We start from the raw sequence: 19,514 nt of genomic DNA on the forward strand, positions 1-19,514 counted from the left end.
CACACACACACACACACCGCTGTCTTCTACACACATGGACAGAGACACACACAGTTCTCTGGGAATCACCTTTATTTTCCATCCATCATCCAGGTCTCACTTCCCGCCCCCACCCGCCACGTGCAAACCCAAACACTGCTCCACTTTCCTCCCGGTAGACCCTCTCTGGAGCCTCTCTCGACACGGAGGCAGTGAGCCGGGTACCCAGCGGCGGTGCAGGGTACATGCTCACAGACGTGGATGGGTGACCACTTGAAAGGCAGGTGGGATTAGGGAGACAATGGTTTTGGTTTTGTGGGACAATTGTGGGCTTTCTGTCTTTTTTTCTTTTAGAGAGGAGAGAAAATCAGAGCTCCACTCTGTGTTGGCAAGCGTCCTTGAACGGGACACTGTTGTTCAGGAGCCGGCGCTGACCTCTGACCTCCTTCTGAAGGAGGGGGAACAGGAGAGGTGCCTTATGGGAATGCAGTGTTATTGTAACTCAAACCGGGATGCAGTGTACTCCAGCTTTGACGAAACAAGTTTGTTCTCCCTCCATGGAACTTAAAAGGTGCTATACTGAGCATCTCAAGCGAATTATATCACAATTACTATATATTATAATAACTACTGCAAGCAAGCCAGCACCATGAGACAGTGGCAATAGTTGGCAGGCAAACGTTACATTGCTGTGTAGCACAGCACAGAAAGATGCTGCTGTCCTTCAGGTTCAGAGGGAATATGAAATGTTTCCGACAATATAAGTACAGAGAATAGAGGGGGGGCACTTTCTGTTTGAGATAGAATGTGAGAGGGTTTATGGGAAACGCGGTGTAAAACAACAGCAACATTTGGCCAAAACAATTCCCCAAAACTCAATATAAAGTGCCGGTCAAACTAAAGATTATTTACTCCAATTTAATGTAACATTGACAGCAAAGCGAGCGGCTCTGTGAGGCTCCACTTGGTGCAGAGTAGCGTGTCGGGTGCTAATGTTTGCACGCTAATATGCTCACAGGTGCAGCGCTGATATGATGGTATGTATATACACACACACACACACAAATATTACTGTAACTGCTCTGATCTACATTCTTAATGTAAGCATAATATTCTTAATAATGCACCAGGTGAGAGGGTTCCTTCTCTGAGAGTCTCTTTCATATCCAAGCGATATTGGTATTGTAACTGAAATAATAGAAATAGAAAGTATTAATTATTACTAAATACTTACCATTACTAGGTGTGAGCATCATTAGGATTTCATCAATACCAGTACTCTTATCGATACTGCTTATCGGTTTGGTTCCTTATCGATTCTGCTTATTGGTTCTTTTGGATTATTTTGTGAGAAAAAGAAAATCGACATTGCTTTATTATTCTTGCATGTAAACAAATAGTATTTATTGAGCAGCAGTACAAGAAGTTTCAAAATATGACATTACATTAGCATGTAAACACTTGGCGAAGCGATTACCTTGGCTAAGGTTACCGGCTGTCGACGTGGACGGACGGCTGCTCGGCAAATGTGGTCGAAAACTGAGCATTTCGGCACATTTATGTTGTGCTTGTTCGCCAAATTGTTTTTGAGAAATTGCTTTTATTACCTCCCTCGCTTTTATTGCATTTGTGACAAGGAGACTTCTCAGCATCTACTGGAGGTAAACGTAGCCGCACACGCTGGATCTTTTCCTTCTCTCTGCCGGGATGTACGTCTCTCGCTGTACCGAGCCGGAGTCGCTGTGTGTGTGTGTGTATGTGTGTGTGTGTGTGTGTGTGTGTGTGTGTGTGTGTGTGTGTGTGTGAGTTTGAGACGCTGCAGAGATCTCACTACAAAGTACCGGTAGCAGACCTTATCAATACTCCCTCTTCCACTAAATTAGAACCAGTTCCCACCTAGAACCGGGTTTTGGGGGGGCATCGGACCAAAGCATCAGACACTAATGAAGAATAACATTAATATACAGAGGCCGCTAAAACAGATGAATTAAAAACAACCATAAAGCCAAAACGCCCGTGTTTCATATTACACAGGAGTGATTTCCCAGAGCTCATGTGTGCCGTGGCATTAACTCAACAGAGTTTACTTACGCCATTTTTGACAGTTGATTACATCCAAACAGTCGTTAACCTTCCATGAGCATTGAATAATACGCTGGCGTTTGCCTTCCACACATCACGGTGAATACAGCCTGAACGGGGCAACGCAGGGGAGATAATATCAGATCATCACTACGTGAACACTATCATGATCACTGAGATGATGGCAATAAAGACAGCATATTAGTTCATAACGACTTGCAAAGGGCGAGAAGGGGTGTGTATGTGTGTGTGTGCGTGTGTGTGTGTGGCGAGGTGGTGGTGCGGAGGGGGGGGGGGGGCCTTAGAGCAAAACAATGCCGGCTCCCATTTTCTCAAGTTCAATTAAATGGCTTGTGACAGCGCGCATGTGAGGGCATATCAGCCGCGCGCCACTTGACTCCCGTCATTAGGGCGTGATGGTGCCAGGCTACACCAGTTTTATAAGCGTATTTTTAGCAATAATAACCAGCTGGTGAACATAGATGGCTGTGAAAGCACTGGAGGGGGGTGAGATGTTTAAAAGTGCGCGCATGCACACGTGTGCGAATGTGATCGTGACACGGGCCTTCTACCTCACGTCGTCTATCGCGCAGTAATCTGTCGATTAGCTCGAACAAAGAGGGCGAGAAAAAGTGAAACGCGTCAAAGTAACCGCCACCGGAGTCTCCTGCCAATTGTCAGTCCAATTAAAAAAATAAGGCGCTAATACGACGTGCGCTCGTCTCAAGCAGCCGCTCAGGTATGACGCCCTGGCTGTCAGGTGGTAAACAAGGACCGCAGTAGCACACGGGAAGGGAAGTCAGTCGACATCTGTTCATTTGTCTCAGGCAGGAGACCAAATTGAACAAATGTGATCGCTCGGCAGCGGATCCGCATTGTGATCGAGGAGCGCCGCGTCCCGGCACACCTGCTCCGAGCGCCATAATGGACACGGCTGCAGTTTGGCCGAGTGCGCGGCCAATAAGGATCGGATAACCATCTTGGCAAGAAAAGCCGGTCGGTGACAAGCAGGTGTGTGTGTGTGTGTGTGTGTGTGTGTGTGTGTGTGTGGGACTACTTTCACACGCGGTGACGTCAAATCCGGCTGCGGACGATTTCTCACTGCGCTCGAGTATCCTGACGAAACGCACGACATCATTCGTGCTCCAGAAGATTGGTCACGCTCTCAGTGTGGTATCAACTGTTTTGCTTAAAATACGTGTGTTCATTTTCATATTTGTAAACAACCTATAACATCCAAATGATGGATGCTTGATTACGCAGTGTGGTTGTAATCATATTATATTAATGTATCCTCATATATCATAAGACGTTTTGGATGTTAATAAATCCATTAATAAATACTCATAGTTGTTTAAATATTAGTGTGTAAAATCAATTTATACGTTTTTTTATGCCGTTAATGATTGATACAAAGAGATTCTGGAACATGTATTTATTTTTTGCCAAATGTTTTCAGAGTAAACAAAGCATATTTATTTTTTTATGGCATTAATTAGCCATGTTTTTGTGGTCGTATTTATCTGTGCCTCCTTATCATGTTTAATGTTGAAATTGCTGGTGTGGGCTCATTCATCTCCCCACTCGGGGTCTATTCACATGATAATCCTATTTTTCTTAAACATATCCTTCATTACGAGCCGATGTTGCAACACTACCCCCCCGGGCGATCATAAAGTTTCATGTTATTTTATCTTGTCGGAGCAGGTGATGTTGGCGGCTGAGTTTAAGTTGTGTGTTACAAAGGTACATTCTCGCTCGGAGCAAACCAGTCTTCATTAAAGGAGTCTAATGAGTGGAAATGAAAGACAATGAATCTGTTCGCCATTCAGGTTGGCTGGCTCTTTACTGTAGCCAGACTAATGAGAAGGCATTCTCAAGTCCAACAAAGAGCCAATCCATATGCCCTCTGACTCATTACATAACGCCGCTCCGACTCACGGCCGGGACGTCTGCGGGTGATTGCTGAGAGCGAATATTGTTATGGTAAAGCACTTTGTGACACCCAAAAAACAAACGTATCATTGTTTTCCTTATTAGACATTAGAGTTCTGCACGCTGACGTTTTCCCATTGTAATGCATTGCTATTCGCTATTGACGATTAAAGGGTGGTGCAGAAAACCATCATTTTCCTAACCGATGATGCTCGCTGGTGAATGAGTCGGGTCTCCTGATGGACAAAGTGGCAGCCTACTTTCCTTATATATTGTTTTGATCTTTTTTTTCTTTAGGTTTGCCCAGGAAGTGTAGGGGTTGTATCTAAACCTTGAATATTATAGTACGCTCATATGGTTGAAATGACACGTTATTGTTCCATTTGTTGGCACGGGATCGTTAATATGATAACACAGGGACATCGTCTGCATAGATGATTGACAATGCACAATAGGGAGGATTAAGGAAGATTAACACGAGCACTGTTGAATTGATTTGATTAGTTGATGCTAATGGCACATAAAGCATCTAATTCATTCCCTTGGAAAGAAATATTTCAACATTTTGGGAAATGCTCTTTCTTGCCAAAAAGATAAATACAACTCAGCCGAGCAAGAAGGCTTTTAACTGGGGGGACCTGTCCAACTGTAACGCCATCCACCTAATTGACATGTTCATATCTCCTCTACTACTTTTGTTTCAAGTATTTATGCTGAGCTAAGCGGATACTGATGTTAGCTGTATATTTACTGAACAGGTGTGAGAAATGTAAAAACTTATGACATGGAGTTACATGTTGTAACTGCCTATTTTCTGGTCCAGTGACTATCAACAAACAACATTTCATGTATTTTGTTGTTAAAATTAGTCAAAATAAGCAGAGCTGGTAGGGTTTTATATTTCATGTACAGCTAGCTGTTTTCCTATATGCTTCCAGTCTTTATGCTAAGCTAAGCTAATAGCCCACATGCATGTGTGTATTTAGCGCACACACATTGGTGGTGATGATCTTCACTCTGTACTCTCGGCAAGAAAGCAAATAGGCAACTTCATCGAGTCTCATAAAGTGCATCGAGTCTCATAAAGCAACACATTATTATTATTATTGGTAAGCCCTTGAAAGCCGCAAAACATTGAGTGCATTGAGAACAGCACAACTGAAAGACATGATCAAACATGATGTGTGAACTTCACAAATTATGAAAACAGAAAATAGCTCAAACATAAACGCATTAAAGAAATAAAGTAAACTAATAAATGCATGCAGGAATCGGAGTCCTCAGGTAATCGGCTTTGAGTGGGAGCATGTGTGTGTACGTATATGTATGTGTGTGTGTGTGTGTGTGTGTGTGTGTGTGTGTGTGCGCAGCAGAAGGCCTACAAAGACAGGAATCCATGCCTGAAGACAAATAGCCCTTTGACCTTTGTATGAACCGGCAGCCCCTGGTGGGTGATAACTCATGACCCGGTGGACCGGTCGGGCATCCATCTCTCACCCTGGTAAGGATGAATGAGATGATTAACGCTACCCGCTTGCTGCTATTTAGATAGCCCTGGAGTCACAGCGATGACAAACTACCCACACAGAGAGAGCCTTGTTTACACGCTCGGCCCATTCAACAGCAGGCCGGGACTGGACTAACTCAAACTGCGCCACAGGGAGCCAGTACAAACTCAGGGTCAACTAACAACACATATCTGTCTTCCAGTACACACTGGATACAGTATCTTCAGTGCACATGTTCCTGCAGTGGCCGCTTTACATTCCTGTACAGCGATGGAGTTACAATCAGAACCACACATTTGACAACTATTTTGTTAAGATGTTCCGTCCAATTCGACCGACTAAGTTCACTAAGGAGAATCGAATCGTAATTATCGGGGATGCGAAAGAGAAATGAGAAATAATCTACGGTTATCATTCCACAGAAGACTCTCCGGTCAACAAAAGTTTGAATGGCTTTATGTAAAAGGGGGGAATTCATTAAGAATTTGACTGATTACGTAAAAGAACACACACACACAAAACTAGGATCATCAAATTAAAGATGGAGTCCAGCTTCCATTGTCGGCTTTGGCAATTCAGCCGCACATTTCCATGATCCTTTGACAGGTGAGGAAACTTTACCGATTAAAGAAGAAGAGCAGACTTTTGTTCAACTATTTAAATAAGCAGGGTCTTCTTCCCTCCTCAGCCACTTCCTCTTGTAAATATGGAACTAACAGTAGACATCTCAACCTCGCAATTCATCTGATCTGCTTTAATTGTTTGGAGTTCAACCTGTCTCTTCGACTTGAAGCCGCTGAAGCGAATAGCAACGTGTCCTGTGAAGTCCTCTTGAAGCCTCAGCTGTGGCTGGCGGTGAGGAGAAACTCCCCTGGAACAGGTGCCGGGAAGATAATAGCACCGGCAGCCCAGACAGGTCACCGCCTTGACCTGCGGCCACTTCTCTATTGTTGTGTCTTTGTTTGGGAGCACAGACAGTGTGTAGTGTGTGTGGGTGTGTGTGTGCTCACACACACACACACACCCTTTCCCGCACATGCGTCTCCTCCCCAATGCTCGCTTTCTCTCCAACAGACGTCTGCGCACGTAAGCGGGCGAGCGCTTCTCCCCTTATCCAACCGATGGGTCCATTCAAATTAAAATGAAGCTCCATCACGCTAATAGGGGGAGCGGAGAACAAAGCGCGGCGGGCACTCTGCAGGAATAACGGGAGGATTATCATTGCTATCGTCGGGGCTATTATCATTAATGCCGGTTGCCCACTCTCCCCGGCCGCCACAAACCAAACGGGCCTCACAGGAAGCTCCCCCGATGGAACCCTGGCGAGCAGTGCAACTGATGATTGTTTGATTTCCGTTGTTGTTTCCGGACATTTAAGAGATCACGTGTGTTTTGGAAAGCATTAACCTTAAGTCAATGCTGCGTTTAATCAACGTTACCAACACGTGCGGCGGTGCAACAGCCCTGTGGTACTTCCTCCCGTGACTCTCCCACTCAGTGTCGACTGTAACAAGTTCAACTTTGAGGGTGATTAAACTGCATTGGAATGTTAACGTTTTTATGAAAACCTGCACCTGGCTCTTAAGTCACGTTTGAGTCCTTTCACGCCTTCAAAAAAAAATAAAAATAAATGAATCTATAGCTATATCGGTTTATTTCGCAACATTCTCATTTGATTCTGAATTTTGTATGTATTCCAGATAAGGGCTGATCTTACAGTCTGAGTTAAGTATCGAGTACATTGTGTCATTTTACATTCTAAAGCATTCGACGCTGTTACGTATGCTCCTTTTACATATATATATATATATATATAATATAGTCCACCATGTACCTTATTGAGGAAAACCTGATTTGAGCTTTGGGGACCAGCAGGTAGTGAACATTTCCTCTGAGCACCATCATCACCATTTTAACGTGCTAAGACATTTGTGGCTTAAATAATATAAATCATGAGATCAAAGTAACAACTCCATCATCTGTTCAGCTTTAAGCCCAACAAATGTGCCCGATAATTTGACAATAACTGATTGAAAGTTTATTGAGGAGGAACCTTGTTTCCTGTCGCAAGATGAAACTACAAAAAGTTGCATGCTGCTCAGACAGTTTAGCGCACGTTTTCTGTTCCTATCCAAACAATATCAACACATATGTTTACATCCCTGGCAGGTCTGACATTTGAAGTTGTTTGTGTTAAAACTATTTCCCACCATTACTCAGAGACATGGAAGACAGATGCGAGATGAACTGAGGCAAATCTGTGTGAGCAGCTGATAAGTCTGCTTCCCTACAAATGTGCAGCAGGGCTTCTTTTTCCCCATGCGAGACATACCTCGCATGGGGACTTGCACAGTATACCTCGTGTCTAAATCTGGAATGGTGGTGATGTAGGTTCATCTGTGCCAGCGTGTCGGGGACTCTTTGGGCCCAGAGGCGTCCTCTGTCTTTGTCCTTTACGCGAGGCAACATTCGTAGCCTCGGGTCCTGCGCACCCTTTACCCCTTCACCGACAGTGAAGTGAGGTGTGTGGGGGGAGGGGGTGAAACTCTCCACCGTGCCAAAGCCAATCCAAGCAGACCAGTGCCAAAGCACCATGTGTGTACAAACAATCCAGCTGTATCCGACTCGATGTATACCCAGGCCTTATCTGGGCTAGGCCAAATAGGCTCTGAGCTATCAAAGGCAACGGCTGAGTGACTGGAACTCTCTGTCTTTTCGCGGAATGCAAACACATCTATTACGCTCCACCACTTCAAGCTGTACAAATCAAAATCAGGATAGGCGAAAGGGGGGGGGGGGGGGTAAACACCACACTGTGTGACTGTTAAGAAACTTGGAATACAGTACTCCTCATATCACTCGGATCGGCCCCAGAGGTATAGTAAACTCTTGGCTCGCCCATCGCCGTCCGACTCCGTGTGATGCACAGCACATCAGACGGAGTTAATGCAGGCAAGGATTTTATTTTTTTCATAAATACCTTTTAAAGGATTGCCAGATAAGCCCGTCGGTCTCTCCTAGAAGGAGCCCATAAAAGGATGCTGGAATCGATGGATGAGAGAGGATTTACTGTTATTTAACGCTGCCGTGTGAGCAGAATAATGCAGCAGCCAGGACGCTCATCATTATCAATGCACTAATCTGCCATTAGGCAATTCCATCAGCCACAACAGATCTAATATGCGCCGGGTGTATTTACCATTCACGCGAGTCAACCGGTGTCAGAGATGTGTTTATGGCAGAGATATTATTTATCTTGACCCTTTGGTGGAAATATCACAGTGCACAGAAAGCATTCTGTGTACAGGTATCGTAATGGAGTTCATGACACAGACCTCTTTGCTGCACAGAGATAATGCATTGCTAACCCCATGGTGCGTACCACATCATATAATGCTGTAATCATCATAGGGTTATTGCCTATTAAATAAAGACACGAGTGACTGTTTTCTAAACCCTCCTCTGAACGGTGATGGCCAATCACATCTTAGCGACGCCTCACATGTCGAGCATTGGATTTTCCACAATTCTAGAGGTTGGTGGATTGTGTCTGTATTTCTAGCAGGACAACCCCCCCCCCCCCCCCCCCCCCCCCCCCCCCCCCCCCCCCCCCCCCCCCCCCCCCCCCCCCCCCCCCCCCCCCCCCCCCCCCCCCCCACCCCCCCCCCCCCCCCCCCCCCCCCCCCCCCCCCCCCCCCCCCCCCCCCCCCCCCCCCCCCCCCCCCCCCCCCCCCCCCCCCCCCAAAAGTGTTTATCTGCTCTAAGCAGGCGGCAACCTCCAGGTCTGAAACTTAAATGCAATGCTGAAGTTCCTTAAATGTGCATTTATTCTAATTGCCAGCAGGGGGCGACTCCTTTGGTTGCAAAAGGAAGTCAGATTGTATAAAAGTCGATGAGAAAATTACCCTATACTTCTCACTCAAAAAAGACCATAAATAAAACCATGCTTTAGGGCAGGCTGCCTGGTGATTGACAGGTTGCTACCGTGGCGTTGTCCGGTTAATTGTAATTGTTGTGGTCCCTTAACTACATTCAGGTGCACTTGGAGGTGCTCCACCCTCTTGTGTCACTTCGGGCTCCAAAAAACTTTAGAATCGCAGTCACATCCACTTCTCATACGGTCTATATATATATATATATATATATATATATATATATATATATATATATATATATAAACATAAGCTGCTAGCATCAGCATGTCAGGCTAAAGCGCTCACGAGCTACAGTAGTACAGTAGTCACGGAACCCGTACTACAGTGCTGACAGAGCAAAGGTACCAGCTTCTCAAGCTGCTCCGATTCATATTAATCACCTCAAAAAGATATATTACGGATGGACAGCGGTGATTACGGTGATGGAGTGTCCGCCTCGGCCCAAGTTGCGTGGAGCCACGTCAAGGTTAAGACGAGTTCCTTCCACAGATCGCACGCCGCAGCGTGTCTTCCGCTGAAATGAACTTGTTCCGAGGTTGTCAAGGTGTAGGCTTCTCTCAGACCTCCGGAGAGAGCCCTCAGGAGAGGCCGCTCTTGTGAAAGCTCTCCATCTTATTAATGGAAATAAATGCTGTTAGCCCCCCCCCCCCCCAGCAATAAGACGCGCCTATTCTTGGCTAAAGTCCCCTTCATTAACGTTATCTCAAATAGGCACCCAGTCTGATGGTGAGAGAAGGGACGGCGCGGTTAAGCTGCTTCATCCAATTTCATTATTCCATATGAGGCGGGGGTATCAGTGTTAACTTTGCTGTGTCAGCACAGCAGACGGGCCACTCGAGCCGCCGTGTGCCTGAGGCACGGCGTCGGGCGCGAAGGTTTAAGTCAACGGGGCAGCATTCGTCCGCCATGCAGGGCTGTTCACGCCTTTGTCACTTTAAGTGAACAAATGAAAGCTGAACACGTTATGGCAACAACAAAACAGAAGAAGAAGGAAAGAAAAGTTTTTTTTATTTTTATTTTCTTTGGTGCTCAAATTCTTACACCTTTTTTAGCTATTTTCCACTCATGAAATATGCCCCTTTTCAAAGTAGCAGCTACCACCGTGCCGTGAATACACACGAGCGAGCGAGCCGGAGGACAACAATAACAGAGTGTGTGTGTGTTTGTGTGTGTGTACACGCTGCAGAAACGAGAGACGGGAAGAAAATGAAAGCGGAGAGAGAGGGAACGAGAGAGAGAGAGAGAGAGAGAGAGAGAGAGAGAGGGATGAAGAAAGTGTGAAACTGCGGACCGTCAAATGATCTGGCCTCTCTCCAGGCATGATGACTCAGGGATGATGGCACAGTTAGAGCTAATTAGGATCATAAACTGGAGAAATGTTTTTCCACCATGATGTGTGTGGTGGAGGGGGGAGGGGGGAGGGGCTCCCACGCTGTTGGCAGTGCTTCAGATTAGATGTGAGCTTGTCCGGATAGCATGCTTAAATAGTAAAAATAAATATCAACAGCTCCTTGGTGTTGAGCTTTGTGGAGCTAAAGCCTTCGCTGGCTGATGACGTTTCTGTTTGAAGCCGGCTGTCATGATGCAAGACCAGGCCTGAATAGGAGATGTTCTTTTACACCTGGAGGAGACATTCAGGGGCATAATACTCTGTGGGGACAGGATGACATGTCCTCCTTTAATAATAATAATACTTGTATATTTTGTCGGTTTGAGACGATTCTACCAAACATTTGTTAAACCGAGTCCTCGTTGTAGTTGCGCATCGCTGCAGGTTTCTGCTCCCAAAGCTTCGTGGGGTCGACCCTGCACCTTCTGGTTGGGACCGTAACGCACCTTCCAACTCTGGGCTGAAAATAGCTTTTATTTTCCGGTTAATATTCCACTAGAATTGAACATTGTGGTTGAGACAGCCGTGAACATGCACATACAACATTATACATCATCAGGTCCATTTGGAGGATATGATTTAACATCATCTTTTTGTTCAATATCTTCCTTTTAAAAAAAAAAAAAAAAAAAAATTTAAAAAGAAAAGAAAAGAAATCCCCTTTTTGTGACCGCCGACAACATTGATTCAGAGTTGAGCAGAATCAACCAGTTTTGTCGTAGAAAGATAAATAAGCAAGCTTTATTTCAAATGATCAACTGGAGTCACTTTCCAATCAAAAATTACAAACACAAATTGTAGAATGCGGCTGCTTACGCTATTGTTAACTGAATGCTTTTAGGGATTTTGAACGGTTGGTGGAGGGTATTTCTAATTATTACTGACCGCAAGATCAAGGGAGTACTCACGAAGATAATCATCAGATTAATTGATGAATGAAAAAGGATCGTTGCACTTGCAACCCCCTTTCAAAATAAGAGGTCAGCAGCAAAATAAAGTTGGGAACCGCTGCTGACTGTTGTTAATAAACAAAGAAGGTACAGCCGGATGACAACAACCACAAAACAGTGAAAGCTGTTGCTGCCAAAACAAAGACTCTCTCTTTCTCTCTATCTCTCCTCTCTCTCCTCTCTCTCTCTCCTCTCTCTCTCTTCTCTCTCTCTCTCTCCTCTCTCTCTCTCTCCTCTCTCTCTCTCTCTCTCTCTCTCTGACCTGCAGACACACCAACACTTGACAGGACGCCGTAATGCTGCTGACTCGCCGCGTCTCCGTTCATGAGGACTGACAGCTCGCTGCGAGCGGCGCTTCCACACACAGGCACACACACACACACACACACACACACGAACGCCATCTGATCCACTCTTCCCTCGGCACTCCCACATACGTTAGTTCAACTGTATTATGTATTATGTATGTATGGCGGTTCTCGGAGGTCTCCCCTTAAGTAGTTGATGTTTTGAAAGCTGTTGCGGATGATGGCGCGCAGCACACGACGAACGCAATTAAATGTCGGTGTTCTGTCGCCATGGCAACAAGTGCAACAAGTTATTTGTGGTGTGAGTAATATCTCTCCAACTGTGGGAGTCATCAAACAAAAGGCTAATTAACTTAAGTGTCACCTTCTGAATTTTTTACAAATCTGCATCTGGGCTTTCTTTTTTCCCTTCGTACCCTCGTGATTCACTTCCTCCACGGCCCGACCGAGGCGCCCGATGCGGAGGAGACTTTCGTTGGCACCAAATTTGTTTTCCCCGCCTGAACTTTAAGTACAATTCCTCACTGCCGGGCTCCAAAGAGCCAAGAGGGACTATTAAGAGATAATTACTAATTATGCTAATGTACTAAAGTTGTGCTATTCCTTTTTTTTTCTTTCCTTGGTCATTTTATCAGCTGTCCTCAAGAGAGCACAGTCAGTAGTAATAACCTCTTTTTTTTCTCTCCGTTCTTTCTCCCTCAGCTAAACGTTCAGTCAGTTAGAGGACGCCGTGTCCTAAACCGCCAACTCCACTGCTAGCCTTAATCAGGGAGCGCCTGTAAATGCACAAAGCCCATGCGTGCGCACGCGGAGGAGCGTTTCCTGTCGGCGCTGACCTTCATTAACCTCATAAATGCCAGCGGCGTTTTTCTTCTCTTTTTTTTACATTTTTTATTCCCCTTTCTCTTTTTTTTTCTCTTCTCTCTCATTTTTTGTCGCAGCTCTAAATGCGGTTATCAGCACAAACACAAACAAGCGTGACAGAAGGGGGGGGCTGAAACTAGACTTCACATCTCTGTGAAATGCATCTCCGTCGGTCCCTCCCCGCCGCACACAGGACGGGTGACCCCCCCCCCCTGTTAATGAATACATTCTGCATGTAAATCTGAACCACTGCGGAGAGAGAGAGAGAGAGGGAGTATACTGTACTGTGACGGTGCACAAGCGTAGACGCTGGCATCGCTAACCAGGTTAGATTCTCAACGACAGCCACACACAGATCAGCCTCCTCAACAAACAACAGAGTGGGGACACCATTGTGGCTCGAGTGCGACTACTTTTCAATGAGCTCTCCCCGCTGCATTATCCTGCACCGAGCACACTACTTTTATCGGTATTATTCTTTTATGACTCACATCTAGCTTTGTTCATCGGCGCGGTTGTTCAGGCTCCGGGAGACGGCGTGTGGAAATTGCGCGGCACTTGAAGGAGACCCATCTACTAAAGAAAAAATTCTAATAAAAAATCCTTAAATTACAATATATAGTGTCACCGGCAGCAACCGCCAAGAAAGGCATACCTCACTGGTTAAACCAACACAGGATTTATTTTACTGTTCTCTTCTCACAATTCTAAAATCCTAACGGAGTTCGAGGCCTTGCTCGGCCTCGGCAGCCCGACCTTTGCCCTCACCTCGACACGTCCTGGAGGCGAGTGATACTGAGCAACCGGTGCGTCCTCTCGCTCTCGGAGCGACGAAGGGGGCTCGACTCGGATCGACTTGTCTGTCACGCTGATGCCCCCCCCACCAACCTGCCTCTCTAAAAGCGGGAGCCTCGGACGCCAGAAGGCGCTGACCCTCATCCCCCATCCTCTTCTCCTCCTGCCTCAACTTGCGTCCCCACCCCCAGTCGGCCCACACTCGACCCCTCTGCCGCCACCTCGCCAGGGACGAGTGTAAACCCGTAATTGCTACATAAATTACACTCTTGTGTTATTCACGCCCCCCCACCCCCGCTCTTGATGATACACTGACATACTGTACTGTACGCCGAGAGAACGGGGTGATAAGTGTGGTTGTTAAAAAAGAATGTTGCTCCATAAATCTCTGCTCTGCTTATTTTTGTTCATGGAAAATTAAATGTAAAAATGCACTGTGGCTAAAAGACAAGGAAACAAGTCTCACGTACGCCACAGTTTAAAAAGCATAGCGGGGGGAGGGGGGTAATACGCTGACTTTACTGACAGTGGACACTCGCTCAGAAGCTCCTGTGCATCACTGGACTGTCACACATCTCCAAAAAAAAGAGAGGAAAAAAGGACACGCTTAAGGGACGTAACCGTGAATCCCGAGGCTGTGATTAATTAAGGGTCAGATACGCTGCACGTGCCTTATGTGTGTGTGTGTGTGTGTGTGTGTGTGTGGGGGGGGGGGTCCTTCTAGGTGGTGGTGACACGGGTCAGACAAACACGGGAGTGCAAGCGAACGCAGAGCGATGTGCGTGTCTGTCTGAAGCGACGCCGGCTGGAAGACGGAGTGAAGAGCAACAGAGACAGAGCTTTGAAAAATACAAAAATACAAATAAGGCCACAGATGATGAATTTAGCAAAGTGTGTGATTTCTAGCAATTGTGGGCCTTGTAATCTTTGTTCGAAAGAGATTTGGTTTGCACTCTGCAGCCGGACGATTGCAAAGAGGAGTTGGGACGAGGGGTGCGGGAATAAAAGATAAAAAAATAAAATGAATAGTGAGTTTTGGGGAGGAATCTGCTTACAACCTTTTGAATACACACATAGGTTTTAGCGAGTCCATCTACAAATAATCTGCAGCTTTTTCCAGGGATTAAGTTTAAAATGCCACGCAATAATCCCTCTGTGCCTTTTTCTTTTTTTGGGTGTGGGGGGGTATTTTACCTTGAGGTCTATGAAAATAATTGTGTGAAATCTCGAGATGATAATCAGTTGGCACTTGAAGGATGAAACCAATTTTTAAAAAATAAAAATAATAAAATGCTCAGCTTTGCTTGATTTGTGGTCAAGAAAAAATGTGTCAAATCTGTATTTCTCCTCCATAAACACACACACACACACACACATATTCAAACAGGAAGAGGAGATCTGACTCTGAATGTTTCAGCACACTGAGTCCACCTCCTGCAGCGTTCGGAGGAGTCAGCGGCCCCTCGGCACTTCCACAAAGACACAGTTCATTTACGGGCGGCCCCTGAACCGGCCCCCTAATGTCCCGTGTTATCAGAATGAATCAGCGGCGCTGATAAATTAGCCGTTGGGGAAGCACGCCGCGGAGGCCCGCCGGCTAATGCGCGCACTGTTCTCGTGATACTCATATGCAATGCCTAATGTTGTGGAACCAATTCTGCCGTTTCCATTATGTAAATACATTTGCCTGTGCGCCATATTTTATGTATTGTCTCCCTTGTCTCAATTACTTGGACTATTAAAAATCAAGAGGCTATGGAAATGAGGTGCGGTTGTCTGTTTGCAGTTTGATGACGAGTGCAAAGTGTTTATGGGAGTTTGTCGTGCGTTCAGCGGCGGCCGACGCGCTCCTCCATATTCCACAGTGTGGCACGTCAGCACAGTCAGGCACGGGCGACGCATGCAGCGGTGCTCTCATCTCTTATGGATACAGATTGATGAAAAATAAATGTCTCATTGCTTTCTTTATTTAGATCCGCTCTGTTTTTTTTTTTTCGAGGGTTTGGGGGGAGAATACAAAGAAAAATACATTTCTGGGAGTGTTTTTGTGGCGGAGCAAAGAAGCGTTTTGGCGCTTGGGCTTTTTTTTTTGAGGGGGGGGGGGGGGGGGGGGGGGGGTGAAGAAAAAAAGAGCACGCAGAAAAGAACCGAGAGAACCAAAAGCAGAGGGATGGAGCACCTCTTTCGAGGCTGTGAAGCTTCTCAGTGCGGAACGCTTCATTCAACTTCCTCCCCAATCTTTTTTTTTTTTTTTTTTTAAATGTCACTTTCTCACTGTGGGGCACAATATCAAATAAGTTAACATGACTCTGCAAACACGGGTACATGTTTTAACAGTGAACACCGCTCTGCGGTGGATTGGGACTATTTTAAAAAGGACCAAAAAATAAAAGCTGGAGAGTGTGTGAACAGTCAGAGTGCTATGCATTGTTAGATTTTTTTTCTTCCCCACAGCGGTTGCCGTGGGCAAAAGGAACGGAGAACCTTCCTGCAGGTTTTGCCGGGCAGGGAACCACGCAGGGGATCGGGCATCCGTCTCGGTGGGGCCTCAGAGAAAACCTTGCACCCTTGTTGTGTTTTAGTCGCTTAATTGTTGCAAGGAATTGGTCTTGTCTGAGGGCTTTTAACACACCAACTAATACACACTTCTTCATTAGATGGGGAGCTCTTTCCTGCTGCATTTTGGGCGATTCTAGCTCAGGAATGGACGCAGATATAATTAAACGGGAAATTAAATATTATTATGAAGTATTACGTAACCAACTGGCTCTTTCTCTTCATGCTGAAAGGCCCCGAACAGTTTGTCAAGCTTTGTGACTTGTTCAGTGTAGTTGGATGAGGCACAGCTCAGAGCTCCGGGGTTCAAGTCTCTAAATGAGGCACAAATAGTTTGAGGCGACGGGGGAAAAAGTTTTAGGATGCTAGTATGAACATGTACAGTATGTGGCATTGATATTCAAGTGCTTTCTTTACAAAATAATAATTTTATAAAAATCATGCAGTTTCATTACAGTGCATGTGGGGCATGGCTTTTCCTTTATATAATATTTTTGAAATATTTAAGTCACGAATAGGAAACGAAGGTTGAAAAATCGTGAAAGAAATTTAAAAAAGGTGCCGTGATGAAGTTGAACCCGGCTCGGGGGGACACGCGTCGCGCGCGGGTGCTTTTCAAAAATCAGAGGAAACGCGCGTTCAAACTTGTGTTTAATAAGCCGACGGGTCGTTTCTTTTTCGTCCTTGTGCTCGTTGATGTCCGAGACAATAGAGGTTTTTTTTTCTTTTTTTAAATTGAAAAACAAAAAAAGGGAGAAATACACACCGGCAGCAACTTCACTTTGAAAAGGTGAAACAAATGAAAAAACAATGCGTCATTTTTGAAGGAAATCGTTCCTCCACGTTTCGCACGTTCCCAGTCTTTTCAAGGGGCTCGAACTCAAGCCGCGGCGAAGCGAGATGCGGGGGGGGGGGGGGGGGGGGGGGAAGGGGGGGGAGGAAGGAGAGCCAGCTCGCCGTGCGCTCCGATGCCCCGCCAAGGTGCGCACGACCTCTGCTCTCTCACACACTGGGATCCCCCCCCTCCCCCCCCCCCCCCCCTCCCCCCCCCCCCCCCCCCCCCCCCCCCCCCAAAAAAAAACAAAAAAAAAAAAAAAAAAAAAAAAAAAAAAAAAAAAAAAAAAAAAAAATGAAACACATTGTTACAATAAAGCGCTGTGAAGTTGTACCTTTTCTCTTCGATCGCCTCCTCCGCTTCCTCTTCAGCTTGCATTTCACCTGCCCGCTCTGAGCCCCCGACGCGCGGCCGCTGCTGTTCCCAAGTACCGACGCCATCAGCGCGGAGCGACAACTTGGACTCGGCGGCTCGACTCCCCCTTTGTACTTGTCTCGCGTCAGCCTGCGCCGCTCTCTGATAACGCAGCGTCCCTCTGGGGTTGACGTAGGACTCTCGGAATATATGTTCGGTCCCTCCTTGTGTGCGTGTTGTTGTTGTTGTTTTCGTTCTTTCTTTTTTGTTGTTGTTGTTACCCCTCTCGCTGCTCCTTGTATCACCTCGGAAAACTCCGGCTCGCCTCCCGCTCCGCGGCAGCTCTCAGCAGCACTGACACCGGCGCCCCGTTCGCCTCCGCGCCTCTGCACACATTTGGGCATCACTTTGGATTCAATCATGCAGGACGCTTATCTATTTGCTGCCGAGCTTTCTAATTAGGGGCCAATCGTGGCTGTCTGGGAGGTGTGACATCACCGGCGACACCCACCAACTCGCACCCCTTATTCACCCGCTGCCTTTTTCTTCTTCTTTTTTTCTTTCTCTTTTTCCGTCGTCTTTTTTCTTCTTCTTCACATTTTCAGTCCTACTTTTTTTTCCTCTCTTTTTCTTTTCTTTTCGCACTGCAGGGGAAGTTGGTTCTCTTCCGCCCCCCCACAGGGGAGGGGTCAGAGGTCAGCCTGGTAAGGGAACTTGGCTCAAGGGCACTTCAGCAGGTCGGATGTTTTGCAGCTTAAATATGGTTATTACATATGTACCTACATGTGTCCAGCCCGCTGCAAACTCGCCACACACTTGGAGACTGAGAGAACAGGATGTGCAGTGAAGGATGGATGTTTTTCCTCCTTCATATGTAGAGTCCTTCTGCTCGATGAATCCTCCTCCTCCTTCCCCTCTCCTTGTGCGTCGACTGAGAATTGGGATTTATAATTTAATTTCATTGCAGGATTACCGATCTAAAATAAAGTCCCTCTCTCTCTGTTCTAAAGTCACCCACAGAGGGAGATTACTCTGAGATTCATAATGCTCAATTAGCACAAAGTCACATCAAATGCATCTTTGATATGCAGTTTCAGGCAACTTCTGTTCAATTTCCTAGCTTTGGTAGTTCACTACAGCATATGTGACCAAATGTGTCTTTTATTTTGAAAATCCTGTGTGTGTGTGTGTGTGTGGGGGGGGGGGGGGGGGTATTACAGGTGACCTTCAGCACAGGAGGCAAAAACTCTTCTGACATTGTGTTGCAGCGACAAAGTTTGAGGCTTGAGGCGTTGGTGGAAAGGAGTCGAAGGCTCTCAGAAAGCATTTATGGCTTTCCAGGCTGGAGGTTGTTGTCTTATTTCCACTGTGGAGGTGTGTTACAACTGCCGGACTCGTTCAGTGAAAATAAATAAAAATACACGTGAAAAGCGGATCTGTTCGGGCCTTATCGAACTCACAATTTGACTTTGGTTTTCTGCAGCTGCTTTGATGTTTTAGTTCATTTAACGTTGTGTTTTTGGCATGTGCAGAAAAAAAGGACATATTGAATTTTTTTTTACAATCCATTCTCCTTTACCCTCGCCAGCACTCACCCTTTTTTAGGTTCACGTAACAAAGTAAAATGCATCTGCAGAAAAAAAAAGCTCCAACAATGACCCATTTGCTGATGTCAGATTGAAAAGTCACTTTGAGGCTCTGTTGTTGGGTGGAAACATTTCCTACCGCCTGAGGGGGGGGGGGGGGGTAGAGAGAGAGGGAGAGAGAGAGGGAGGGAGGGAGAGAGAGAGAGAGAGAGAGAGAGAGAGAGGGTGGCTGTCCGCCACGCTGCAGCCTGCCCTCAGGACGCCCACAAATATCCATGTAAATTGCAGTTTAAGAGAAATCAATACAAGTGACAAGTTGCCAATGCCACTATCTGGGGCAGTAATGAAGGTGTGCTAGCGGGGGTGTTGGGGGGGGGGGGGCATACATAGATAACAGCAAACAGACTGGGTGGGGCAGAGGTACAGGTTAGACACAC

General features: G+C 46.2%; 1 protein-coding gene across 1 annotated transcript in view; it reads right to left on the reverse strand.

Moving 5' to 3' along the window:
* The window catches only part of adarb2 (adenosine deaminase RNA specific B2 (inactive)), a 154,857-nt gene extending 137,280 nt beyond the window's left edge, over window positions 1-17,577 (reverse strand). The window contains exon 1 of the mRNA XM_034560360.1: window positions 17,472-17,577. Within this exon, the coding sequence (XP_034416251.1) occupies window positions 17,472-17,577 (106 nt within the window). The remainder of the gene's footprint in view (window positions 1-17,471) is intronic.
* Window positions 17,578-19,514: the final 1,937 nt, after the last annotated feature.

Source organism: Cyclopterus lumpus, chromosome 20, assembly GCF_009769545.1.
Source record: "Cyclopterus lumpus isolate fCycLum1 chromosome 20, fCycLum1.pri, whole genome shotgun sequence".
In the NCBI taxonomy this organism is placed as follows: domain Eukaryota; kingdom Metazoa; phylum Chordata; class Actinopteri; order Perciformes; family Cyclopteridae; genus Cyclopterus; species Cyclopterus lumpus.